Source organism: Citrus clementina, unplaced genomic scaffold (genome assembly GCF_000493195.1).
Source record: "Citrus clementina cultivar Clemenules unplaced genomic scaffold, Citrus_clementina_v1.0 scaffold_2, whole genome shotgun sequence".
In the NCBI taxonomy this organism is placed as follows: domain Eukaryota; kingdom Viridiplantae; phylum Streptophyta; class Magnoliopsida; order Sapindales; family Rutaceae; genus Citrus; species Citrus x clementina.
The window spans coordinates 7,950,758-7,978,437 of NW_006262688.1; the positions used below are offsets into that span (position 1 = coordinate 7,950,758).

At 33.4% G+C, this 27,680-nt stretch overlaps 4 protein-coding genes across 5 annotated transcripts; 3 read left to right on the top strand and 1 right to left on the bottom strand.

Moving 5' to 3' along the window:
* The first annotated feature begins 2,363 nt into the window (after positions 1–2,363).
* On the top strand, positions 2,364–4,241 carry LOC18050785. The gene has a single exon (XM_006446219.2). It carries the CDS (start codon positions 2,607–2,609, stop codon positions 3,876–3,878), a length of 1,272 nt encoding a protein of 423 aa, XP_006446282.1. The 5' UTR covers positions 2,364–2,606; the 3' UTR covers positions 3,879–4,241.
* Positions 4,242–7,879: 3,638 nt separating this feature from the next.
* Positions 7,880–8,787, top strand: LOC18050786 (AT-hook motif nuclear-localized protein 28). The gene has a single exon (XM_006446220.2). The coding sequence runs from the start codon at positions 7,911–7,913 to the stop codon at positions 8,766–8,768; it is 858 nt and encodes a 285-aa protein (XP_006446283.1). The 5' UTR covers positions 7,880–7,910; the 3' UTR covers positions 8,769–8,787.
* A 6,810-nt stretch (positions 8,788–15,597) lies between these two features.
* LOC18050788 (hydroxyproline O-arabinosyltransferase 3) lies at positions 15,598–20,141 on the top strand. Of its 2 annotated transcripts, XM_006446223.2 has the most exons (9): positions 15,600–15,890; positions 16,029–16,569; positions 17,782–17,849; positions 17,987–18,188; positions 18,430–18,527; positions 18,630–18,699; positions 18,810–18,881; positions 19,008–19,121; positions 19,674–20,141. In XM_006446223.2, the coding sequence occupies exons 2-9, from the start codon at positions 16,180–16,182 to the stop codon at positions 19,743–19,745; spliced, it is 1,086 nt and encodes a 361-aa protein (XP_006446286.1). In that variant the 5' UTR covers positions 15,600–15,890; positions 16,029–16,179; the 3' UTR covers positions 19,746–20,141. The 2 variants fall into 2 exon arrangements, with proteins under 2 accessions (XP_024046836.1, XP_006446286.1); XM_024191068.1 differs by lacking the exon at positions 19,008–19,121 and having other exon boundaries at positions 15,598–15,890.
* Positions 20,142–20,150: 9 nt separating this feature from the next.
* On the bottom strand, positions 20,151–23,371 carry LOC18050790 (non-specific phospholipase C2). The gene is made up of 4 exons (XM_006446222.2): positions 22,800–23,371; positions 21,765–22,372; positions 20,621–20,800; positions 20,151–20,485 (listed from the first exon to the last, which is right to left on the bottom strand). Exons 1-4 carry the CDS (start codon positions 23,300–23,302, stop codon positions 20,175–20,177), a joined length of 1,602 nt encoding a protein of 533 aa, XP_006446285.1. The 5' UTR covers positions 23,303–23,371; the 3' UTR covers positions 20,151–20,174.
* Positions 23,372–27,680: the final 4,309 nt, after the last annotated feature.

Consider the following 27,680-nt stretch of genomic DNA (forward strand, 5'->3'; position numbering starts at 1 on the left):
AATTCCAATTTACTCCTTTATTCATTTTTCTTCTTTCTTCTCAAACCCACACATGAAGAACTTTTTTTCCCCTTTCCATCAAGACAAATTGCTGTTTATGAAAAGTTAGAAGTGGAAATGGCCACAAAACTCTTTCAAATCATATGAAAATTCAACAGAACTTTTGAGTTGCTTGCCATCATTTGATTAAAGAGAAAAAAAAAAAAAGGAAGGAAAAAGAAAATTCATGTCGAGCTGCACAGTAGTAAGATTTGAACAGGAAACGACAATGATGTGATGTAAATACTAAAAAAAGAGAAAATTCATTCTTTATCAACTCATATATAAATTTTGTAACTTTAAAAGCATGAAAAGATCAAAGAACTGTATTTGTGTAGCCTTTCCTCCCGCACCTGTATCTTTACACCAAATGCACAATTAGGGACACTGATTATCAGTAACTAGTTACCAGAAACGCAGAGATTACACTTGAATACATAATTAATTAGCAAGTTTAATATCATGAAACTTTCTCTCTTACTTTGAATAAAAATTTATGAAAAGAAAATAGGCAGATTTATGAATCGTGATAGGTTGGGTGTATATGCTATTTTAATCTATTTTGTCCCTTTAACTTTTGAGTAATTTCACTTAAGGCTATTAAAGTAATAAAAAAAATTACAAAAACATGGGTGTCAAGAGTACTATTGTGGGTTCAAATAGCCTTACCCTTTGAAAAGTTCTATTTCTTTGTTTTTCAAAATTTACTATAGGACGAGTGATTTTGCCGAAAGCGATTTCTTAAAAAATTTACCAAATACCAAAACTAACTTTTACATTTTCATAATCACTTTTGACTCTTTCAAAATAATCCCAAACGGACCCTACATTATATTAATTGTATGATACAACTGTAACAAATTAATTTTCTTCATACAAGTATGTTGTAACTATAAAATTTCGTTATATTAATGAACTTATACCTTGCTTGGAATGTGTAACATAGAATTTAAAAAGCATGCAATTAAGTTACAAAATGTAACGAAAACTCATCGTATACAACAATTGTAAGCTAACACAGATCCATGTGATTGATAATATATTAAAGCTACAAACTCTTATACAACTTATCTACTTTAATAAATTTTAGCGAGACAATGTTATATCATTACTATAAATCTCAAATTACATAATAACTTAGACATAATATAGTAACTTTATACATATATAATTTTTTTTTGATACAAACTTTTATATATGTTGCAAGGCCATACAATTGTCCACATTGCAACATTATTTTTTTGAATTAATTAAGAGAGCTTAATTCAAAGTATTACAAACTCGAAGTAGGGGTTTCACATCTTCTCACTTTCATTGTAATTTACATAGTTTGTTTATTTTGTCAATAGAGTATGAAAGTGGAGATGCATTTTCCTCCCACAAAAAATAAAGAGATTTTGTCTTAAAGATTGGAATAGCATTTCTTTTATTTTAGATGGAGTGATAATGAAGATGGGCCCAAACTGGGGGACCTCCATTTCCCTCGGTGGAGAAAATACAGGCACTGCTAGTGGAAGTTGCAATGTCAAGCAAAGTAATCGCCCCATAAATCTCTATCCCTCACCCACCCACCCCAAAAGAGAGACAAAATAATTTTACAATAGATGGGTATCTTTCATAAAGAAGTTAATTTTAGTTTCTACTTAAATTTCACAGTAATACTATTTGTTCATAACAAAAATTTTCACCTGTCTGTTTATTTACTTTTGGATTTTCCAATAATTTATTTCTAATGCTGGACAAAATCTTTTATCCCCAGTTAAGATTGACGTTAAAATGCTATCAACAACTTATTTTATAAATTTTGACAAAATTGGTGTCTAGGAAATGTCTTAAAAGCTGCACATGTTTCTTCATTTTTATTGCAGTAGGAAATGAATTGTTTTTTTATAAGTAGCTTATTGAACAAGTTATCATAACTGTTTGAAATTTTTATTTTAACATTAAAATATTAATAAAAAGATAATTATATATATTTTTTCATAAATAAGATAATTATATAATAAAATGCAATTTAAATTTATGTTTATTTGATCAATATATAATAAAATAAAACTTTCGTAATAAAATTTATTAAACTAATGTATTTTTTTTTTAACTTAACAGCAAAATTTTTAAATACCAATCTACTATTTTAATCAATAACTTGTTTTTTCCACATTGCAGAAATAATTTATTTCTTTAATCACTGCAATCTTAAACTGTCCCCAATAAGTGTTAAAAATGAGTATGAAAGATGTCCAATAGTAAAATGACAGCATGGATAAAAGGTAGAAAAAAAAAACACATAACATCATCATCACCATTATCAATTTCTTCTTCTTCTTTGATTCTTTTCTATTTTTGTTTAACCCTTTTCATTCTTACCTACCACAAAACCCACCTCTTCTATTCCATTGTGAGCCAATCTTTACCTTGAATTCATGGAATGATTTTGTTAACTTACCCAACAACCCACAATTTGAAAGTGATACAATTGATCATAATAATAAACAAACACTAGCTACATCATTCATTCTGCTCTCTCAAAATCCTATTTTCCTCCTCTTTGAATCAACTTTCTTGAGATGGATTCTTTCAACGACTCTGAATTTTCCGGGATTCTTGAAATCTTCGTTCATCATGCGAGAAATATTCACAACATTTGTATCTACGACAACCAAGACGTGTATGCAAAATTCTCTCTCACCTACAATCCTGACGAGACTCACTCAACCCAAGTCATCAATGGAGGTGGCAAGAACCCTGAGTTCAATGAGAAACTGATCATCAAAATCAATCAACTCGACGGCGCCGTTCTGAAATGTGAAATCTGGATGCTTAGCAGAGCTAGAAACTACATGGAAGATCAGCTTCTTGGATTTGCTTTGGTGCCAATTTCACAAGTTGTTGGCAATGGAAAAGTTGTTACTCAAGATTACAATCTCTCTTCCACCGATCTCTTTCATTCCCCTGCTGGCACTGTCAAGCTATCTCTCTCTTTGAACACTCCTCTGACTCTTAATCCACCCACCAGTAACATTAACTCTTCAATATCTTCAGAAGTTGTATTGCTTGACAGATCAAAGATCTCAGAAGCCGCAGCGCTTTTGGACCCTGTTGAGTATTCAAGAATTGAGTTTCCTGACATCAAAGTTGTCAGAGAGAATCAGCAGATGGTTTCTGAGTACTTTGACGGTACTGCTGCTGCATCATTTCTTCATCTCGGCACTTCTCCTCCTCCTCCTCCTCTGCCTCAGCTTGTTGATAATGATTATGAAATGACGGCAATAAATTCACCAAATGGTAGCAATAGCATTCAGAATTCAGGTTTCTTGAGTTCAACCACCACTAGCTTGAGTGATGATAGAAACTCATCGGCTGATTCGGTTCCGAAAAAGAATCAATTGGGTCTAAGTGATGCTAATATTCCGAGCTCAGGAACCTGTCCGGACACTCCAACTTCAAGAAAGGAATCTGAAGCCAAAGACCAAAAACACAAAGAAAAAGAAGAAGAAAAAAGCAACAAGAAGGGATTAGAAAACAATATTATTGATCCCGCTGCTAAATTTGGTCATCGTCATCAAGTGTTTTCAGCTCCTATGGGGACAATAAATCTCGAGGCAGAGCAGTCAGCCATGCAGCAGCAAATTGTGGACATGTACATGAGAAGTATGCAACAGTTTACGGAATCTTTGGCTAAAATGAAGCTACCAATGGATCTTGATCATCACAAACCGGATTGCGAAGATGATCACCACGGTGATGTGATTCAAAATAACAGCAATAAGATTGGGCTCGATCAGAAGAAGAAAAAGGATGGATCACGGGTGTTCTATGGCAGCCGGGCATTCTTCTGATTGCTACCTAGCGGGCTAATTGCTTCTGGTAACATATTTTTAATTGGATTAATCTTGTTTAATATGTTCTATATAAAATACCATGCATGAAGATGGATTTTTTTTCAATTCAGTCATGTTGTTGCAGATCCCATGGCAATGTGGTTGTAGCTTTTGAGGCATTTAGGAAATTTGTCAGCTGTTCAATTTGACATAACAGTGAATTGTCAGCTGTTCAATTTGACATAACAGTGAATAAATTAAAGTTGTCTGTGTGGGGAAAGGGTTGCAACTTAAGCTAGCTCAGTGTTTTGTAAAAGTTTATTCCAATTATTAATCAAGGTGCTTTGTTGACTTTGGTGTATTTTAATATCTCTGTTTAGAATTGGGATTCAAGATAAGAATGTAATTAAGTGGAGAAATTATCAATTTCATTTTCAAATTCTTGGTTTCTTGCTTACCTTTTAAAGGTTCCTTTTGGCCTGCTGGGTGATCAGGATTGCACCTATTGCGTTTTAATCAATATCTACAGTTATTGGCACCATTTTCAATCCTCTTTCTGTCCCCAAATGATGAAAGATAACAAAAAGAAAAAGCACAAAGCAAATGGCCTTTAAAACTTTTTTTTTTAAATACCAATTTTTATCTGTCTGTCTTGGACTTCTCCTAATTAAAGGTGTCTATTGGGGCTAAGATATTAGATTTATAGGAAATTTAAATATAAACATTCTTATTAGAGTCCACAAATTTGCTATACCAGCTCAAAATGCTATCCTCAAAGAAAATGTATCAGAAGAATTCTCCCCACTAGCTTTATTTCTCGGTTCCAATCTAAAAATTGAATTCACACTTTTCCCTTGTAGTTTTCCAGTCAAAAAAGCTCGCCAATCAAATTATATATAAGGAAACTAATTGATTGATATATTCATGCAAGAAATATAAGATGATATTATGGAAAGAATTTTTTTTTCTTTTTTTCCCTAATGGAGAAGGAAAAAAATGTGCATTGTGGGATGATAGAAGGTTGACAATCATGGCCAACTTCTTTTTGGAACCCCACTAATTTTTTCTGGTGGATATCATTGTCTCTGTGGTGGGGTAGTTAAACCAATTTCAGCACAATAAGTGATACGCGTCTTTGAAAATGGAAACATTTGTTTCATGCAAAAGCACTTAAACGAGAAGGTGCTTCCAGTAGAATCCTAAGCAATCACCTGTGTTCTTCTATAATTTTGGCTGTGTTTGGTGTCGCGTCTGATCGATTCTTGGAAAATCTATTTTCAAACGAGATTTTGAAATAATTAATTTATATATAATAAAATACGATGAGATGTTTGATAGAACTAGGACTACATGAAAATTACCTGTTAAAAATTTGGTAAAGGTACTTGTTTGATAATTTAACAAGCGTGGTGTGTACGTGATGTTATTCTTCTCAGTCAATTTTAATATTCTCATTATTTCTTTTATTTTCCAATTAGATTAAGAATTATGGGTCGCCACCTATTTAAGATAGCTGGTGTAAGTTTTTATAAAAATATTCATATAAACATTTGAAAAAAGACAAAAATTCAAGCATCTAGTTAGTAAGAGTTCTCTTACTGGAAATTTAACGTATACAAATGTAATTTAGACTATAAAACATTTGCCATGCATGTGGCAATACAAATGTAATTTAGACTATAAAACATTATGGTAACCTTTTTATTGAATTCGTTCATAATATATAACATAAAATGCGTTAAGAGATATTGGAATCTGATGATTGAAAGAAAGAATCTCTCATCAAGTTGGTGCTTCCCCCAAGTGAAAAAATTTTACGATATGAAACTAAACTGAAAATTTCATGAATGTGTAATGAGGCGCGCTAATGCTGAGCGTGTTTGGATTTAAGGGTTTTGGTCAATTCTTTTAGGACCAATTCAAAATGGGTCGGAGTTGGGTACTAAATTCAACCTCTATTGATAATTCATAACGGAAAATGGACGTGTATCAAGATATCGTTTCAATTTTTTTTTTTTTTAAATTAATTTGTCCCCAAAAAAATTAAAATCATTGGTTGTCTTGAACTGTTTTTGCACCAAAGCCCAATCCCACAAGCCCAGCCCAATTGACATTTGATTAATCGATGTTTAAGAGTGCTCCTATCAACAACACCCATCGTTATCCTTGTAAGACGCCCCTTCTAATAAAATTACATTTAAAAACAAATATGAAGCTAACTAAAATCACTTAGTGTTTTTTTTTTTTTTTGGGTAAATTACTTGCATTCATTGTCTTGGTAGAGGGTTTGAGTCTCCCTTATTTATAATGATTCAAATTAAGATTCTAAACTTTAAACTAAATATGAAGTACATATATAGAAAGAGTGAGCGTGAATATCTTCTTTCTATCAATAAGAAATTAATGGAATGTTCTCATCTTCTACGTGTTATATTTTATTCACGCGTCTATTTTTTAAAAAAATAATTTTTTGCTCATGTTTATATGATAATTAATTGATAGTTGAAAAAAAAAACTCAATCATATTCTTGCTACAACTAAACATCTAGAAAAACCTAAAATAACAAGTCCTTATGAACATCCATAAGCATTTCAACTCTTCTTTCGTTGAAAAATCAACTCTATGAGTTGGTTTTCCAGCGAAACCTTATTTTTTTAATTTTCTTTGTTTATTTTCTCTACTCAGATTTGTAGTGGTTTTGTTATTTCACTTAGATTTAGAGATATGAGGTGGTTTGTTATTATTTCTCTACCCAGATTTACAAATCTGCATTTGTTAATTTTATTTTGTTGGATTTTGTGTTTTATGATGTAGATTTTTTATAAGAAAAGTTTCTACTATGTGGAAAGTGTTGCAAAGTCAGAACTAGTGATGGATGCCTTTAAGATACTTAAGAAATTTGGATAAAGTTTTACAGAGAAGAATCTATCTAAGATGCATCAAAAGTGGAGTCCCCTCTCTGTTCATGTTGTCAAGGTTCGTGTAGGTGCAGCCATTAGATGTGACGAGACTATAGCAAGCTTGGGAGTTGTAATTAGGGACTCAACTAACAAAATAATAGCTGCAACAATTCAGCAAACTCAACTTGGTGAAAATGTTAAATATGCAGCAGTTGAAGCTATAAAATGGGGTTTTCAGGTGGCCAAAAATACATAGTTCTAATTTAAAGCCATAGAAACTAATTGCCAAAATGTTGCAAGCTTAGTAAACAACAAATAGGGTAGCAAATAAAAAATTTTGTGGATAATTTCAAAAATCCAAAGTAACACAAAGATTTTCAACATGTAAAATGTCAGTGCATCTTTAAATTATGTCATTCCTTAGCTAAATTAACTTTAGGACACAATTGTCTTGTTGTATGACTGGAGTTTCTACCAACAAATATCAAATGTTTTCACTAATGTGAATGAATAAAAGGTTTACTTTCTTTATATATATATATATAAAAAAAAAACATCTAGAAAAACCCTGCCACCGAGTAAAACTTTCCATTTAAGCTACCATTTATATCTTAGTCTCACACAAAAACACCATGTTTGGATCCTCTAACTGGAGAACATTTTGTAAAATTTGATATGCCCAAAACAGAGGGTATACACTAAATAGTCTAATTTAGACAGACGAAATTATAAACCATAACAAAAGAGCTCAAATGTAAATTAATACATTTTTTTATAATAAAGATATTAAAAAAATTTTATAATATAAATATGCGATTAAATCAACTCAATTTCCCATCACACTAGTAAGCCTACTTACAAAAGCAATGGCACCTCAATCCACTCACAACTGTGTATAATTAATTATCAATCTCTCTACCCATAGATTGATGTTAATGTAACGTACATAACTTCTCATGCCTCAACTTCAAAGAAAAATTGTCTGTCGCTTTGGGATGTTTCATCTCATTGTGTGGGTCCCACAGTGTATCAGCTGTGTGGGACCCAATCCTTCCCAGTATTTTATAATTTAAGAATAAAAAGCCCCAGAAATTAACTCATTATACAGTCTATTTCTCTATTATATTAATTTTTACAGCTGCCCCAGCAATGGCGGACTATGCCCATGCCGCTGCTGCTGATGACTCCTCCTCCTCCTCCTCCGACCAACACAGCCCTCCCCCTGCTTCATCCTCTAAGAAAAACAAAAACTCCCATCACCACCACCACCACAACCATCAGCAGCTGATGGTGATCGAATCATCATCAACGCCTGAAATCGCGACGCGTAAGCCTAGAGGAAGGCCTCCGGGTTCCAAGAACAAGCCCAAGCCACCCGTCGTAATAACCAGAGACATAACCGACTCGTCGGCCATGAAGCCCGTCATCCTCGAGATATCCGCTGGAGCCGATATCATCGACAGTGTCATCACCTTCGCGCGTAGGAACCACGCGGGCATTTCCCTCGTCAGCGCCTCCGGCTCCGTCTCTCACGTCACCCTTCGCCAGCCCATCTCTCACGCGCATTCCCTCTCTCTTCACGGCCCCTTCCACCTTCTCTCGCTCTCCGGCTCGTTTTACGATTCTTCATCATCTTCTTCTCCTTCTTCGTTTGGCGTCACACTCGCCGGGGCACAGGGGCAGGTGTTCGGAGGCATAGTGGCCGGAAAGGTGACGGCGGCGAGTAAGGTGGTGGTGGTGGCAGCTACATTCCTCAACCCTTTGGTTCACAGCCTGCCCATTTCATCCGATGAAGGTGATAATCAGGTAGATGCTGAGACTAAGCCTAATATCGTTGGTGCAAGCGCAGCAACCGAGTCTTGTTCTAGTGCGGGCAAGGCCATGCCTGTTTATGGTGTTGCTGCTGTTGCCGGTAATCCTACACCTCTCAGTTGCCAGATACCTCCCGATCATCATCACGTAATGCATTGGGCCCCACCTTCTCGTCCACCTAACCCTAATTACTAGAGATGATGATGATGATGATGAGGAAGAAGAAGATGATAGGGAGATCATATTATGTTCTTCTTTTTTCTTTTTTTTTTGCCCCTGCCGTACTGTCCTTATTGCTTAGCTTAATTAGGTTTTTAGTCAAGAGTAATAGAGTATCATCAAAACTTTCTGTTTGAATTCTTAATCAGTATGTTAGTGTTAGTTAAACTTAATTAATTAATTAAACTGCTTTAGTTATGTTGATGAATGAATATGAATATGATATGATGCGAGCTTCTGTTGTATGTATGTTTTGTTTTGTTTCATAAAGGGGCAAAAATGTCAGTTAGAAAAAATTAACTTCCTCGGGAAGGTCCCATTACAATCCCCAAAGCAAATCCCAGATGAGTCCGAGTGAGCTTTCAACCATGGAAGACGACTTGTGTTTTGACTCACTCTTACTGGGAAATGCACTGCGTTTCTGAATCCGATGAGTTGGTTCTTCAATCTTCATTTTCTTTTTCTTGTCTTTTTGTAAACAAACCCCTCTCACATCACATGTATTGCATTTGTGAATTAATAGAAGACTCACCTTGGATTCTTTGGTAAGATAAATGATAAAAGAGCTGCCGAGTTTGCTATACATTAGAGCATTGACAATAATTGTATGATTATAAAGATTTGTACTTACTATTATAATTTAACGGTTATCATTAATATTCTGCGGTAAAACAATTCCACTATAACCGTTGTTTAAAAGATATATATATAATTTTTAAATACTTATATATATTGCAACAATCGGGTAGTGACGTGCACAAATAATGTCATGCTTTGTTTTACATCGTTAGAGTACATTATTAATTATATGTTACATAAGTTTATTATTCTCTTATTTTTATTTTTGTCAACAGAACAATCTATAAATTTACGAAAATAAGGTTTTGTTTAATTATAAAATAAAAATTAATATTATATAATAAATATAATTTTTTAAATATTTATTTTGATGAAATAATACAAATATTATGAATTTTTTTATCGCATAATAGTATAAAACGAGACTAATTTAAGTCTTAAAAATTATAATAATTTATATAAAATATTTAAGAATTAATATTTATTAAACAGTTTAATGGTGAAATTTTTAATAAGCAAATGACACGGTATGACAGTGTGACCTTAAGTTAAGAAGGGAAGGGAAGCATCTGTCAGTTTCCTAAATCTTGCGGCCCACCTTGATTGGGATAGTTGTAATTAAAGACACAAACGCAGACGCAGTAGTCCAAAATCCAGTCAAAATGGTCAGCAAACAAGCTATGTGTGTAGCAGTAGTAGTACGTGGTTTCAGTTTCAAAAATGAAAATCCCCCTCCCAACTCACACACTCTCTCTTATTCATTACCTTTTCGTCGTCTTTCAAGAAAGGCAAGCCAAGAAGACAGAGACCACCCATCAGACAAAACCAGAGAAAAAAAAAAAAAAAAAAAAAAGCAGCTGAGAAGGGAGAGAAGAAACAATTTGAATCTCCCCCTTTATCGTATCTGGATGATAAAAGTTGTTAGTCAGTGTGTACTGGACTGGTTAAAAATCACTGATGAGAAGTGAGAACTGAGAAGAAGTCGCTGCTTTTAGCCCAAGTTGGGGCACGCGAAAGTCTGATAAATTCAAAGTTTTTAATTATCAACGTGTCCGTTACTTATTGGGATTGTCATTTTCACTTGCCAAAAGTAAAAAAAAGTTAAGTAAAAGCGGCTTTCACTTGCATCCGGTTGCAGTTACTTTATCTCATAATATCATTGGTGAAACTTGGAAATATTTTATAGAAATTAGAGTATGTTTGAAAACGAAATTTAAATTAGTTGAATTTTTATGAAGAGTATGACTATTGGCACCTTTCTAAATACCTCTTAAAATCTCTTTAATTATTTTATAATTTTAATTTTTATTAAAATTATATAATAGGATAATTTCTAATTAAACCTCCAATCAAAAGTTAAAATATTTTTTTCCCTTATAAATCCAACATTTTAGAAATTAAAAATGTTGTTTTTTTTCTTTAATTTTCGGGTAAAGAATTCACCACCGATAGCTATAATAGAGAAAATGAAAACCCATTATTTTTTCTTTTAAATGTAAGAGACCTCATTGTTGCAATGAGGTTTAATAATAAAAATTAAAGAATGGGGTTTACACAATAAGTTTTAATTAAGGATATTTTTGTTATTAATGGAGGTGTTAAAAGAATTATATAATTTTTAAAATATTTTAATGGGGTTAATTAAGAAAAGGGGTGTTAAGAGATATTTAGGGAGGTACCAATAGTCCCACTCTTTTATTAATATATTTACATTTATCTTATGATCAAAATAAATTGTAATTGAAATACTCCTAATTATTGCTCGTTAACAGAATAGAGAGTAAATATTTTTACTTTATATATCATTATCATTATTTCAACTATTAGTATAATAATATAATAAAATAATGACAACTATTATTATGATATTAAATATTTTTATTATTGCTGTGGTTTTGTTGTTGTTATTATTATTATTTAATTAAAAAATTATTATTGTTTTATTATTAGACTAATAATAAATAGTAGTAATAATAATAATAATTAATATCTAAATGACGTAAAAAAAAATTTTGATTTTATTTAAAGATAAAAATGTCAATTTGGTCTCCATTCTCATCCTCAATATGAGAATGAGATTCTCATTCCTCATTTTTAAATTTATGGACTCCACCCAAAATTTGTTACATATTATAGATTTCAAAATATAATATCAAAATACCATGATGTGATATTGAAAACTTATGTTAAAATGTAATATTTTCATAAAAAAATAACGATATCATCTTACTCTACACATTGTTTAACGCATAAGTTTCAATATACTTTTGGGTTGTTTACATTCATAGTATAAAGCACTAAATAGATATATATGATACACATTATTTGAAGCATCGTTTTTAATATACTTTGAGATGTTATATTTTTAATATGAAGTGCTAAACTTATATCAATTTATTATATGCATTACATGCTCGAGTAGTACTCATAATCCGAAACACAATGTAATGACCCTAATTATGGCCTACAATATTGGGTAAAACTCTTGGTACGACAGTTCTATGTCATTCTAAGCAATTTCTTTCCTTTTTCCTTTTCTAAAAAAATAACTTGTATTAGATTTGTTGATTAATAAAGATGATGTAGCGAGCACGTGATAAAATTCTATAATTAATCTGATAAATACCGCGTAACACTATCACTCTATCACTCTACCACGAGGTTCAGTCTCATAAATCAATGATGGAGTTTGTAGCATTGATATTGATTTTAGAAATGAAGCGCATTTTGCATTTTTTTTTAAAGTGATGTTATCATTTTCCCACCAAAATTATTTTGACACATCATGTCAGTACCACGGTTTGGTAAAAACATCATTTTACTAACAAACATTTAAATTGTTAACATTTTTCTACTATTCCGTTAAAACTCAATTAATATTTAACGAAAAAAAGTCAATTTTACCCCTGGAGCGTAAAAGACGATTTTACCATTTAAAAAAGGAAGAACAACAAAAGACGATTTAATTATAAAATTACCCCCAAAAGACAACAAGACGATTTTACCATTTAAAAAGGAAGAACAACAAAAGACAATTTAATTACAAAATTACCTCCAAAAGACTGCGAGAGTGAGAGAGATATGGGTCAGTGACGAGCGAGAGAGGGCGGGGATGGAACAAGAAACGAGAGAGAGGGGGGTTGATTTCAATTTCTAAGGCTTTCATGTCCAAATTGCTTGTTTTTTTACCATTGCAAAATATAACATTTTGGCTTTGCATGAGATGTCCAAAATACCCTTATGATGTCAGTATAATTTTTATTTAATTAATAAAATGGTGAGAAAATACTAACAGTTTAAACGTTTGATCGTAAAATTATATTTTTATCAAACTATGATACTGACATGATCAATGACAAAGCGAACACTATATTTTAGGATGGGCTATTACATTTATTTTTATATTTTTATAAGTATTAATGAAGATAAATTCATAAATTATAATAATTATTTTTTTTTTCCAAAAAGCTAACCCAGGCTGCGGCCCCAGTTACCCACTCTTAACTTCATCGTTTAACATGATAAGTCAGAATAACTTTAATGAGAAAACGACAATAATTCTTTTTTTTTAATTTAAGAAAGATGAGAGTGGAAAAAGAAACGAATGCTTTGGGAATTGCAATGGTTTTGCAGGCGGTCAAGACTCAAGAGAGAGAATCAGTGCAAGTCTTTTGGCAGCGATTGTTCAGACTTCAGCAGCTCCTTTCTTTTTCATCGGCGTTAAGTATCGTACGGGACGGGCGTCTTGTTAACGAGTACTGAGTGGGGGCCCCTAATGTTTGTTTGTTGACATTCTCCAATGCAAAGGAAAGTAAAGAAAAAGAGTTGCTGCTCGCTCTTCCTATACCATCGCATGCCTTCGTATATATTAATTAGTCGTAGTGTACGACACACTACTTCTCTTCTCATATAGACTTCTTTTTTTTTTTAAATATTTTGATGTTCTCGGTCCATTGGTCTCTTTATGGCCCTCATTTTAAAATCTGAAGGTCACTTGTTCTTTCTTCGAATTTTCCCTCCATCAAATGCCATTTTTTTTTTGCAATCTTCCGTTTCTCAGTTCCCCCCTCCATTTTATTTTTTCAAAAAGAAATTAAGAGATTGGGCTAAGTTCCCTTCACGTAGATTAATCAAGCCGGCCCAAATTGTCATTTGTCCAGTCCGCCCGGTCCATATTTTATGAGTTAATTTATTAAGAGCAATGATAAACATCTCAAATGATACGTCATTCATTGATTGGTTGATAATTCTTTATAAAATCTAAGCCAATTAATTGTATTATTCTGACCAATCACTTAATGTCATTTCATTTAAGATAATTTTTTAGATAAATAATTTAGAGAAATTCTACAATGCATCAGAAGTACCATGTCAATTATACGACATGCAAATGATTTTATGACATATGTACATTTATTTTGAAATATCATCTTGCAAATAGTGGTTACATTAAATTCAATTACGCATGTCATGCATGCTTCAATTGATTGTATTACATCTGTTTTATTATAGAATTTCTCGATATTTAGGACGTGCAGCACTACTCATTTTATTAATTCTCATTTTGTTCAATTTTGTCTTTGTTTATGATAAACTGGTCGAGCCTTATATATTTTAAGTGGTGAACCAAAGAGATTATGCTTTTATATATTAAGATAACAATTGGGAGAACAAATTCTGCTTTCGGTACCACTCATGTATATATATAGAGAAATAATTTACAAGACAGCCAAAAAAGGGGGGAGAAAAAAGTTATCAAAAAAATTCGAGCAATGGCCCTGTTGTGGGCATTAGATGCTTTCTCATCTGATATGAAAATTGCCTATTTAAGCAAACCACCACGAACTGAAAATTCATTCAGAGCTTAATTTCAAGAACTAATTAGCAAGAAGCTAGCAAGGATGCTTGACAAGATGATGAGCTATGGCCCTAGGCGCCATGCCGCGTACGAGGAGAGCTGCGCCATGGATCATGAGTACTACTCGAGCATGCAGATGACGCCACCTGGTCATCACAATCACATGAAGCAGCACGTGGCGTTCACTCATCATAACAGGTATCCGTATCAAAACATGCAGCAGCAGCAGCAGCAGCACCAGTACCACCACCAAAATGGCGGCTACAGCGGTCATGCCTCAGCTGGGGGCCGTATGTCGCCGTATCATGATGATCATCACATGATGATGATGATGATGATGATGAACAACCACGGTGCAGGTCCTGCTGCTGCCGATGGGAGAATGATGGGGATGCAGTACGAGAGCCGCGATGATCATTTTGGCAGCGGCATGCACAATGGCCGCCCCAAAGTTGAGTGGAAGAATCTCTGAATATCAGGGGCGAAACAAACCCCCACCTCCTTAATAATGTCATCAAAATAAACGACACTTGGTGTGTTGTGTTTGCTTCTACTGGTATCCTAATTAATATGTAATATAATAAATAATAATATGTTGTTTCTAAGTACTCCAATTCAAAACCATTTATGCTGAATCGGCTGTGAGAATAAAGTACTCTAATTCTAACACCATTAATTTAATATTTACCACAAAATCATCAACTAAGCACTCAATTCTCATTTTATTTGATATTTATCATCATCATCATCATCATCAGATTAAAAAATAATTTTGTCATTTGGATTCTAAGAAATACTCTTTTACCCTCAGTTTCTCAATATATATATATATATATATATAATCTATAATTGTGGTTTTTAGAATTTGTAGGACAGTTTGCTCCTTACTGCAACTTAATGGGCTGTGTAAATGCAAATGCAACAATGCACATGGCGTTTTCTTTTTTCTTTTTTTTTTTGGGGGGGGGGGGGGAACATTTTTGTGTACACGCTCTCACTCACGCACAGTTTGTTAATGGAGCTACCCTTTATTCTAATTTACGTTATGTATAATAAAATCCACAATCAGACAATTTACGTTTTTTTTTTTCCGTTAGTAAAATAATAAATAGTAGTTTATGATTTTATTTAGAAAACATTACTTAAAAAAAAAAGAAAAAAGAAAAAAGGTATCAAATATGAAGAATAATTGTCAGTTACTCTTGATTTCTACATTAACGAATAAAAGGGCAACGTTTCAGAAACTGCACAAACGTATTAACTGAATGGCATTTTCCGTTACTGTACTTGTGGTTGTATTGGATACTCGCTAACCTATCAGATAGAAGCAAAGACAAATCCACTCGCGCATTTTCACATGCAATTGGTTGGCCGCGGACAAAAGGCCAGATCAGCCTCCAACTTAACTAAAACTTCTGTTGGTAATAATGAATATTAGAGGATAAATATTAATACCAAAACATCGTTTTTTTTTCCCTTTTTCATAATGTTACAAATGTTTATGTGGTGTAAAAAGTCTGCTGCAAATTGTCAACCCTCCACAAGTCTTTGGACTTTGCTTGATTCATAGGGATGGCATTTTCTCATTTTATATGTGCCCATTTGCTTATTTCTTCTTTCTGGGCAGTGAATGAGATCTGGGTATCTTTGTTTTAATGCAGGTAACGTGAAATTTTGATTCATATTTAGCCTTTGGCTCCTGTATTTTCTTAAACTTATCAGAAATTTTGTTAGAGTTTATGCTTTATGTTAAGTTTATATATTGACTGACACTGTTGGTTTTTGTAATTGTATTGCAGGTTTATATATCCTTGTATGGTTAAAAAGGTGTGGTGCTTGCTTGCTGTAATTGGGGTTTTTAGTTTATGGGATTGTATTTTGTAGTGATTGTGTTTAATGTTCTTTGTTGTAAGTTTGCTGAATTGGGTTTAGTTGAGTGAGGAGTTAAGAATGATTGGGAGAAAAAATTTGGGTGTGTCATCATTTCTTTTGGTGCTTTTGGCACTAGGTTTCTTCTTTGCTACTTACAATTTGCTAACAATGGTAATACAAAATAAGGCTGCCGATGAAATTGGTAAATTGAATCCCTTAACTCAGATGCCTGAGAAGACAGGAGGAGGGAACTCCGGTATGAGATTTCATGTTGCCCTTACGGCAACTGATGCTATTTATAGCCAATGGCAGTCTCGGATCATGTACTATTGGTATAAGAAAGTAAAAGACATGCCCAGATCAGACATGGGGAAGTTTACGAGAATTTTGCATTCAGGAAAGGCTGACAATTTGATGGATGAGATTCCATCTTTTGTTGTTGATCCTCTGCCGGAGGGTCTTGATCGGGTGAGGCTCTTTCATTCTTCGCTATTTCTGTTTCTTTTGATTTCATTTTGTTTATGTTTTCATCATCATTCAATGTGCTCCATCATAAGTATATTTGTGCCCCATTTTAAGCTTTATATTCTTCCTCAACTTTATATATAGTGTTTGGTTAATCCTGGGGATGGTTCTACCGTATCCAACAAGTGTAATGCTCAGGGAATCCTATAGAGAAAACAATGTTTCTGGGATCCACTAGTTTCCCAAAGAGTATGTTTACTACTAGTTTTCTAAAGTAAAAAGATTTTCCTTAGGCTCTATGCAAACCCTGGCCCCAACTCATCTTTGAAATTCACATTAAAAGAACTACTCTACATATATGTAGAATGCCTTCCTTATAAGCTTTTTATTCTTTAATTTGATGGTTTGAATGAGTTTTTGATATTTGCTTATTACCTCTGCTATATTATTCAATTTAAAATCACTATAGTTTAGGTGAGTTGGAAGTTTCAGGACTTGACATTTGGTGCCATCCACGTCTTATGTTGAACTACAAAGTATTCATATATATTTAACCAACAATCTACTCTTTATACATTGATTAGTGTTGCGATTTATAACATCAAAGTACAACCAAACAATATGTAAAACTCCTTCTATTTCTCTAAAATAAACAAACAAAATAAGTTTGGGGTGCATATGGTTCTATTTTAGATGGTTTGGCATTCACCACGTGATTGTAAGTTGATGAGCTTTCTGTTTTGAGAAAATTTTACAGTTAACATGTGCAATCTGATTTCACAGAGGTGTCATATACTCGAGATTCACTGATAATTCTTTCTGGTGAATTGTTCAGGATCTCTCTTTCTCAATACCAAATTCTTTACAGTTTTCGTTTTTTTTCCCAATATCAAATTCATTACAATTTTTGCTTTTCTTAACTGAAATGAAAATTATCCTGTGCTCCACCAATCATGATACTAGAGGTTTTCTTTGTGTATGCACATGCGTTTGCAGTTATGTGCCTGCATGCATGCATATGTATGTCCTAGTATATGTTTTTAAGTTGCATTTCTGTGATTAAAGATCTAATGGTTGATAGACAGCTGATGCATAAATGCACTGAGCTCACTAAATCTTTGTTTTCTTATTGTAGTTAACATCATGGATTTTGCTATACGCCTATCAGTTCTTTTTCTTTTTTCTTAACTGAACTTTATTTTCTCACCTATTCAGGGTTATATAGTCTTAAATAGACCCTGGGCCTTTGTGCAATGGCTGGAAAAGGCAACCATTGAGGAAGAGTGAGTGCCTTAACTAATATTTGTGCTTGTTCTTTGTCCACTTATCCTCTGTGAAACCAACAGTTGATACTTGTGATCTGTACCCTTTTTCTCAAGTATGTTAAAACTGAAAACAATGGATTTCGTAACTGATGCAGATACATCCTAATGGCAGAGCCTGACCACATATTTGTAAAGCCTTTGCCGAACTTGGCCCAGGGAAACCATCCAGCTGGATTCCCCTTTTTCTATATTAAACCGGCTGAACATGAGAAAATCATTAGGAAATTCTATCCTGAGGAAATGGGTCCAGTGACTAACGTTGATCCAATTGGAAATTCTCCTGTAATTATTAAAAAGGTAGTACTCATATTGCTTTTAGTAAGTGCTGAAAATTTTGTGTGACTAACCATTAAACTTCTGTAAATTTTCTAACTTTACTCTGAAAAATTCAGAGCTTTTTAAATAAAACCTTTGATCTTCATGAAGTTTTGGCTTTGCTATTATCAATAGCACATTATTCTAAGTCTGGCTGCCCACTTTACTTTCTCTTTCATCATTTTGTTAAATTAACACGAATAAACTAAATTATGTTTTTCAGTATTTGCTGGAGGAGATCTCACCTACATGGCTGAATGTTTCTTTGCGAATGAAAGATGACCATGAGACTGATAAGCAATTTGGATGGGTGCTGGAAATGTGAGTAATCCTTGAGAAAATTTCGCCTTCTTTTTGATAGTTCTATATCTTTGGATGGTTGATCTGGAATTTTATGTTACTTGTATTTCTTGTTGCTCTAAGGTATGCATATGCTGTAGCATCTGCATTGCATGGTGTGCGGCACATACTTCGTAAAGACTTTATGCTACAGGTTTTGTAAATTAATATTGCAATATAGTGGTTTTTGATCTTTGTATGGTTTGTTTACTGTGTCCTTATGTCAGACATTTATAATAATATTGCATCCTTGTGTTTTTTTAGCCACCGTGGGATCCTGAAGTTGGGAAGAGGTTCATACTCCATTACACTTATGGTTGTGACTACAATTTGAAAGTAAAATGATCTCTGTCGCTCTCACTATCAATCTCTCTATCTATCTATCTATTTTTATTTATTTATTTCTTGATTGTTTTGACGTAAGATAATCTGAATTCTTATTACAATGTTGTTGTAATCCAGGGAGAGTTGACTTATGGAAAAATAGGGGAATGGCGTTTTGATAAGAGATCTTTTCTTAACGGTCCTCCACCAAAAAACCTCTCCTTACCCCCTCCAGGGGTTCCTGAGAGTGTGGTATGTCCTGTAAATTTTACTTGTTTTGGGGCTACTTGGGAAAACCAAATACTGGAACTAGCTGGTACTAATTTGTAAGTGAGTTTTGATAAGTGATCTTTCTTAATGGTCCTCCACCAAAACACCTCTCCTTACCCCCGAGAGTGTGGTATGTCCAACCAAATACTGGAACCATTTGATACTAATTCGTAAAACTTGTGGGAATGATGTCCAAACGATGATATTTGAGTACACTTCATTTTTGTTTCGGATTAAAATACTCAGGATCCAGGTAAAATAATATTTAATCAGTTGAAGGTGTCCCTTCGAAATACGTCCTTAGTGAAGCTGTTGTGCTAGTCATGCCAATGCATAATTCAGCCCCTATTGTTGGTTCTCTATTACATTGTTCTGCTAATTCTCCAAAAGTTAAAATCAATAAATTTTGTATTAGTTCTAGTACTTTAACCTAAATATTCTATATTTTGTTGCCTCACTTGTAGAACCTTGGCTCCTGCCAGAGTATGTACATTTTAACCATGAGAAAGCTAATGTTCCCAATGATTTCTGCAGGTGAGACTTGTGAAGATGGTGAACGAGGCAACTGCTAATATTCCTGGGTGGGATACTATAACTAGAGGCTGAGATCAGGTGGTGGAATTTTTTGTTCGGTTAATGATACCAGAATTTTCCAGAAAAAGATTTGTTGATACTAATTACAGGTGATACAAAGAGGTATAGGTGGAGAAGAGAAATCTGCTAGTCAAATTAGGGATTATTGATTACTGATACTAGTTATATTGAAAATAATAATAATAATAATAATAAAAAGTGCATGAAGACCCCTCTTGATCTTGTGTTCTCGTATCTTTTACATTCAGCTTGTATACTTGAGTTTTGCTCGTGGATTGTTTTACACCTGTAAATTAACTACTACTAGATGCTAGATTTTCTAGAACTTTGTAATGATTAATGGGGAGAGATCCCATTATCGATATTGCTATAAGAAAATAAATTATGCATCTAAGGATACATTATATATTTCTGTGTCTCTCTATATGCGCAACATTTTTGTTATGGAGTGTTGGTTGAAGTTCTCGGTGATCTTGTAGTGAGGGAGGGCTTCATTTGAACAATTTGTTCCACATCAACTCCCATTTTCAATGCTTGAAGCCCCGCGTCGAAGAAGCGCTTCACTGCATCTTCCATGTACTCTTTCCCTTCTTTCACAGTCATATCCTTGCCTATATTGTCTGGGAAACTGGTCAAAACATGATCTCCTTTCAGCACGGCCGCCAGCTGCATCAGCTCCTGTTGGAATTCGCTGAGCTTGGCGTTTTCGTTGGCCTCTCCCTGCCTGATCTTCGTTGGAGTTGGGAGTTGCTCTAGAATACATGTAAGAAATAAACAAGTAAAGCACAAACAAATAATGAAAATAGACTAAAGCGGAAGTTTTGCCAAGCAGCCGAGCTGCTACAGTCCAGCAGTAAAAGAGAGAACAAAAGAAGCATAACAGGAACCTGGGCAGTCAGTTCTGGGTGCTGTTCTAGTTTGAACAATGCCTTCAAAAGTTCCAGCCCATGCGTCCCTTTTTGTTAGAAAAGGTGCGGAGAGATTGAACAACTTCTTCACCGTCGCTGGAATTGAAGAGTGTTCGAATTCGGAAGTTGCAAATGGTGATCCATTGGGCCCATGAACAACTGCAATTTTTTTTTTTTTTTTAAAATAAACAACAAACAAAAACCATTCAAATGTTAAAAAAACAAATAAAATTACTCAACAGAGAGGATTTTGGTTTGAAGACCAAGAAACCATAAAATCAGTAAGACTACTACGAGGGCCAGCTGTAAGGTTCATAATGAAGAAACCATGAAATTGTCTAGGTTATAACGTAAACTCTGAAAACTTAAGGGGGTCAAATGTAAAATTTACATCAAAATAGTAAATTTTTCAATTTGGTCCTTTATTTTTTCCCCCATTTTTTGTGGGCTCCTTCTAGGAGGGCCAAGAGTATTTTTTCACTAAACTCCAATTTTCAAGCTCTATCCTTGCAACTTTTGCTACACAGATTAAGCTACCCAACGATGCCCCAAACAACTTTACTACATGTCGGCTAAGAAAATTGACAAAAATGGGGAGCACTTTTTTTTTTTTTGAGGGGGGTGGTTAGCTTCCTCGTTACACTGGTTTGACATTAAATTATTAGAAGGAAGAAAACAGATTGGAAGTCCTTTTCAGCTTTTGAAAAAGCAGTGGGAAATAGAAGGCTTAGATTTTGACTTGCACGTACTCTAACAACTCAAAAATAAATGGGGCATCTACTGGAGATATGCTGGCAAATCTATTTCCCAAAAAAAAAAAAAAAAAAAAAATACTAGACGTGGAAACATCATGCTCTTTAATTAAAAATAGAATGGGACAAATGCCGTTTGCTCAGTATAAACATCGAATAATATCCTGATCCTCAGTTAAACAACTCTCTAAACTAATCAAAAGCATCTCAATTTAGATAAAAATTTTCATGCCACTATAACTTTATATTTAATTGTTAATTTCCCTATCTTACACAATTTTGTTACAAGTTATTATTTTTCTATTAATGTAAACACACACACACACACACACACACACACAAAAGGTGACAAACGTTTCACGTGTACTCACCGGTGCCCTTTTCAATCCAAGGGGAGATCGCAATGGTAGGAACCCGAACGCCCAACCGATCAAACTTAAAGAGAAACGGTTCGGGCCCCACAATGCCGTCGGGGCTGGGCACCCCACGGACGGGCGTAGTCACGTGATCATAAAACCCACCGTGCTCATCGTACGTGATCACGAACAAAGTCTCGTTCCACTGCGGGCTGGCCCTCAGGGTTTCGTACACCTCCTTCACCAACACCTGTCCTTGGTACACATCATGCGATGGATGGTCGTCATTGCCCGGCTCGCTCTTAGTGTCCGTGTACCGCTGCTCCACCACAACGTAACCCGGAAGCTTCCCGTCCCTCGCATCTTTCTTGAACGACGTGCCGTACGGATGGAATTTCCCCCAATACTTGATCTTTCTCAGGTTCCGGTAGAATAGTGTGGCCGGAATGTTCTGGTAGTATATTCCGAAGGAAATCCCGGCGTCGTCGAGGTTCTCGAAAATTGTTCTCTGCGGGTACCCTTTGGCGAGCTTTGCCGGAATGTTGCTCGTGGCTCCGACCGACGTCCCGGAGTGTACGTACAGCCGGTTTGGTTGGGTCGATGATGGCACGGAGGCAAACCACCTAATAAATAAATAATTCATGAATACTATTATGAGCATAAAAAAAATATATATATATATACACACTGTGAATTTACAAAATTTCTTACGTGCTAGTACCATATCAATTGAAATTTATGCATTTGACTTTATATCATTGATTGTTTAATAAATAACATACACTATTAAGAAGAAAACTGAATCGAGTCTCCTTATGATTGACTACTTTTATGTAAATGATTTGTTGTTTATTAAGGAATTCTAAAGAATTTCACCAAAACTTTCAAAAGTTGGTAACTGGAAAGCACTAAATAGCTTGCTTGGACAAGTTTTTTCTGTTAAAATTTTGACACTACTCGGATCAAATTACATTTAAGACTTTGAAAAAGTAAATTACTATTTTACCCCAAACAAGTTAAACGAGTGCAAGTTGAAACTTTTTAACTGACCTATCAAAGACAGCAAATTCGGAAACAAGGGTCTTGTAAACAGCAACCATATCAGGCTCAAAGCCATTCATGACATTGTGGGACATGTTCAAAGACGGGTCCATTGAAAAAGCTTGCTGGGCGAACCCGTTCATCGGCGGATGATCCGAGGAGGTGTCGTTCGACCCGAATATCTGCTCCCTGATGGCCTGAAACGAGTGGCCCGGATCAGGGTCCACGAACTGCGCCTGGTTCTTGAAGAAGAAACGCTGGGACTTGGGATCAGTTGTGGATAACGGGTTCCACTCCGACCCATCAACGCCGTTGATTTCGGGGTTGAGCTTCTTCATCCATCCGATCATGTGATCGAACGAACGGTTCTCCATCACCAGCACCACGATGGTTTTGATTGGGCTCCCTGCATGGATGACATTGTTGTTGCGAACAATTAAAAACAAGATTAAGAAAACAAAGCTCGTTTTTGAAAACATTTTTTTTTTTTGCGTTTTGGGTTTGTTTTGCATGAAGAAGAAAGGAATGTGGATGTGAATATGAATACAAGAATATGTGAGAGTGAGTGCCGTGAGCTGATATATATAGATATTTTTTTAAAATTTGGTGTATAGAAGAAGATAGAAAGCAATTATGTCTTAAATAGGATGCCATCTGTCTTTTTGCAATCTCGTGACAAACTTTTATCTTTACTTATTATTTGTTCTTTTCTTTTTTTTTTAATATTGCCGAAAAATTACGCTACAAAGACGGCCTAAGCATTTATTGATTTCACATTCGATTTTTTTTTTCTTCCTACAATTTAGTGATGAAATTTCAAAAATAACATAAGATATTCACTAAAAAATCATAAATAAACATTTAAGGAGTAATTTTCTAGGAGACAACGTTGTTTATTTTATGATGAGCGACAATGATACGTGGCGCTGTCTGATTAATCCACATCTTTAAAGTTATCTATTTAAAGTCTACCACAAAATTCTATCAGGTGTTTATCATACAGTGATCAGGGATACTCATTAAATCATTTTCCAACATTTAAGAATCTATCATAAATTTTTACGAAAATTTGATGCTATAATTTTAAAGTTCAAGCTTTACTATTGACAGCTAAATATGATGATAGATGTACAGAACGAGGAATAAAATACCTAATTGGTACCAAAAAAAAAAAAAGGGGTGGGGGGGGGGGGGGGGGGGGGGGAGAAATATTAGAGACATAAGCGTCAATCTTCCCATATAAGTTTATGGAATTGCAGGTTGGCAAAAGGAGAGAGTCTAATAAGACTGACTTCGTTCCATATAATAATACGAATTTTATTAATCAGTAAACGACAGCGAATACCGTATTAATAATTGCGGGTACACACATGCAAAGATAGGACGTGCAAGCGAATGTGTTATCTCTTAAGGATCGATTTTGTATGACAATTATTATAATCTTGAAAATCAAAGTGTGTTATCATCATCACTACTGCACTGGAGCTAATCTTTATTGCTTCCCAATAATAATAATAATAATAAGTGGGTTTGTTTTGAACTTTTAAAAACAAGCTATTTTCTGGACATAAATTTTGAGACGTTGATCCTTAAGTAATCAATTTACAGGTTGCTAATGCATTGCCTGATTTAATTTAATCTTTTTAATTAGCGTCGTTCCTTTGACTAATAAGTTTGATATTATATATATATATATTTTTTTTATTGAGTTTGCAATAGAAAACGCGTTCAATGCTGCATATAACCTGGGAATAATAAAAATAGTTAAAATATATCTTACATGACTTTTTTAATATTATTTGGTTGGTAGGATATTTGAAAAAAAAATGAGATTGTTATGTTACATAATCATATAATATACATGATATGTAGTAGCCGTTGAATGAAAATCTAACGGTTGTGGAAATATAAGATAATAAAATCATGTTATTTTCACAACCGTTGTATTTAATCCAACGGTTGTTACATAATCATATCACATACATGATTACAGAGCAGATAATCCCTGTTTATAGCAAAAGCCTTGAAAAGAGGATTTTGTTATGTTATATAATCATGTGACATACATGATTACAAAGCTGATAATCCCTCTAATACATGATTACAGAGCAGATAATACATAATCATGAATGCCACATGATTATGTAACATAACAAAAGCCTTGAAAAAACTAGGATGTGAGATAAAATGAGAAAAATAATAAAAATATTACTGTATTTTGCCAAAATTTATTATTGCATTTCATATTTTGCCGTCAATATATTTTTTTTGTTTCGTATTTATAACTAAAATCGTTGTGGATTTAAAAGGAAAGTATCCAGACCATCCAATCAAATAATTAATGTAAATAAAAAGAAGTTTAGCTGCTTCAGTAATTAATTGAATTTTGGAATAAATGATTTACAGAGCAGATAATCCCTGCTTATAGCAATCCTAACTTTTTAGTACGGATAGATGTGAAATACTGAAATGCCTGTAAAATGCTACTTACATTATGGATAGTTAAATACACACACACACTGACACACACACACACACTCAATAATAAAAATTCTCTAATAATAATAATAATAATAATAATAATCTAGTGGGCAGTATTAATAACATTGTGATTTGCACTATTAACATGTGATACTATCTGGTTAATTAAGCTTCAACTCTATAAACCAAACATTAAAAATTGTATCATTTGTAAGACTGAAAATGGAATAATGAGCGCAAAAAATTAAATCCTTTAATAAATCAACAACATTATACTTCTCTCTAATTAATAATATATCAAGTGATTGTATTACAAGTTATATATTATTTGATTATTGAAAAAATACATATTCTCTATATTATATCTTTGAAAGATAAGAGATTAAGAAAGTTAAATCAACTTTTCAGTCTCATAATTTTTATTTTTTTTAGATTCGAACTCAACTGATTGGAGAAAGAAGATGATGGATTTTTTATAACTTGATAAATTATTTGTTTGAGAATAGATTCCAATCCAATTCAGATTAGGGTTTCTTGTCATAATCGATCAGTCAATCAATGTATGTCTAAATCACAGAAAATGAAAAGCACGTCCCCATAAGGCATGATGAGCGTGACAATTATTTAGGCATTGACATATGATGATTAACAATATATAATAAAAAAAATGGATTTTTAAATATATAGAATATGTAGGTAGAAGAATGTTCGAGTTTAATGTAGGGTGGGGAACCCACTCCACAAGCTTAGCATAACACAAATAATGAGAACTGAGATGCTCTCTATTCATTTTCAATTTTTTTACAGCGATTTTCTTTTATAATCTAATTTTTAGTAGACTGCCACGTGCAGGTCTCATATGCCGGACCAGGACGGGTCCACCGGGCTCAAACCCGGGCCGTCCTTTCTCGCCGTGCCCAAATCGGGTGTTTTGCTGATCATTGTGTTTTGTAATGGAAGCCAGACTGCAGTGTATTGAGGGTGTGTTCAAGGGCCTTAAGCCATTTTCGGAACTTAAAACTTTTGGGGGCTTCAGCCCTCTTTTTGGGAAATTATTAGCCATATATTCTTAAATGACATCAGTATCAAACGTGTTACAATACTTTTTAAGTATATCACTTGTATACCCTAAGTTGACAAAATATTTCTGCCGTCCACCAATCCGTTAACTGTCGTTTGTAAGCGCTGACATCATAAGGGTAATCTAGCCTTTTTAGAAAAAACGACATATTATCCCATTTATCGGATAATTGTTAATAATTGCTAAAATAAAAAAAGCCACCTTACAACCGAATCTACTCCTCCAAAATTTAACCTAAATTTTTGAAGGTCTACTCCTCCAAACTCCAACTGAAATTTTTTATGGTATAATATGTATAATTGTAAATAATATGTTGTTAATAATTTTTTATGGTATAATATGGATATTTTTTTACGGATAATTGTTAATAATATGTACCATTAATAATTCATATTTTTTAATTAAAAAATGTATTGTTAATAACAAAATAAAAAATTGTGTATTGAAAATTTACGTTAATTTTTAGGGTAAATTTATATTTTTACCTCATTTCGAGTTTCAAGGGCGAAATAATCAATTTACCACAATTCTATTAACTTTATAACGGAAGTTAACAAATTGGTGGACGGCATAAGTGTTTTGTCAACTTAAGGTATAAGAGTGATACATTTGAAAAATATTGTAGCACGTTTGATACAAGTGTTATTTAAGGGTATATGTCTGATAATTTTCCTTTATTTTTTTATGAGGTCTCTTTTTATTTTTTTTAATACTCAAATAAATATAAAATATTTTAAATTTTTTTATATTTAGTTCTTGAATTTTAACAATCATTAAAAAAATCTTAAAAATAAAAAAAATAGTTAAAAAAATATTATTTCTTACTTTCATTAGAACCATTACAAAAACAAACAACCCAATAAATAAGTAAAATACTATTTTAATATAAAATATTAAGATTTATAGCACATACAAAGTTGAGAAGATGAATTGATGATCGGATAATAGATATGAATTTTATATTTCCAGAAACTTTTTTTTTAAAATGAACTAATGAATGTAATAATATTCTTTGTGGATAAGACATCAACAAGTTTTATCTATTGATTTTTGAGGTTATAAGGTTTTCAATAGAAATTAAAAGGAATATTTAAAGTCAAAGATTTTAATGTTAAATAACAAAGTTTTCTTTACATTTTCAATTTTTTTTTTCTTGAAGAAACTAATAGTGAATGAATTAATGGTTAGACAATGTTATTAATTATATCTCTTCAACACTAAGGTTAACAAATATAGTTTAGGCTTTCTTACAATACGTAATTAAAAAAAAAAAACTTTATCAATTAGAAAATTATTAAGTAAATACTCAAAAATGAGACTTTCCAAAA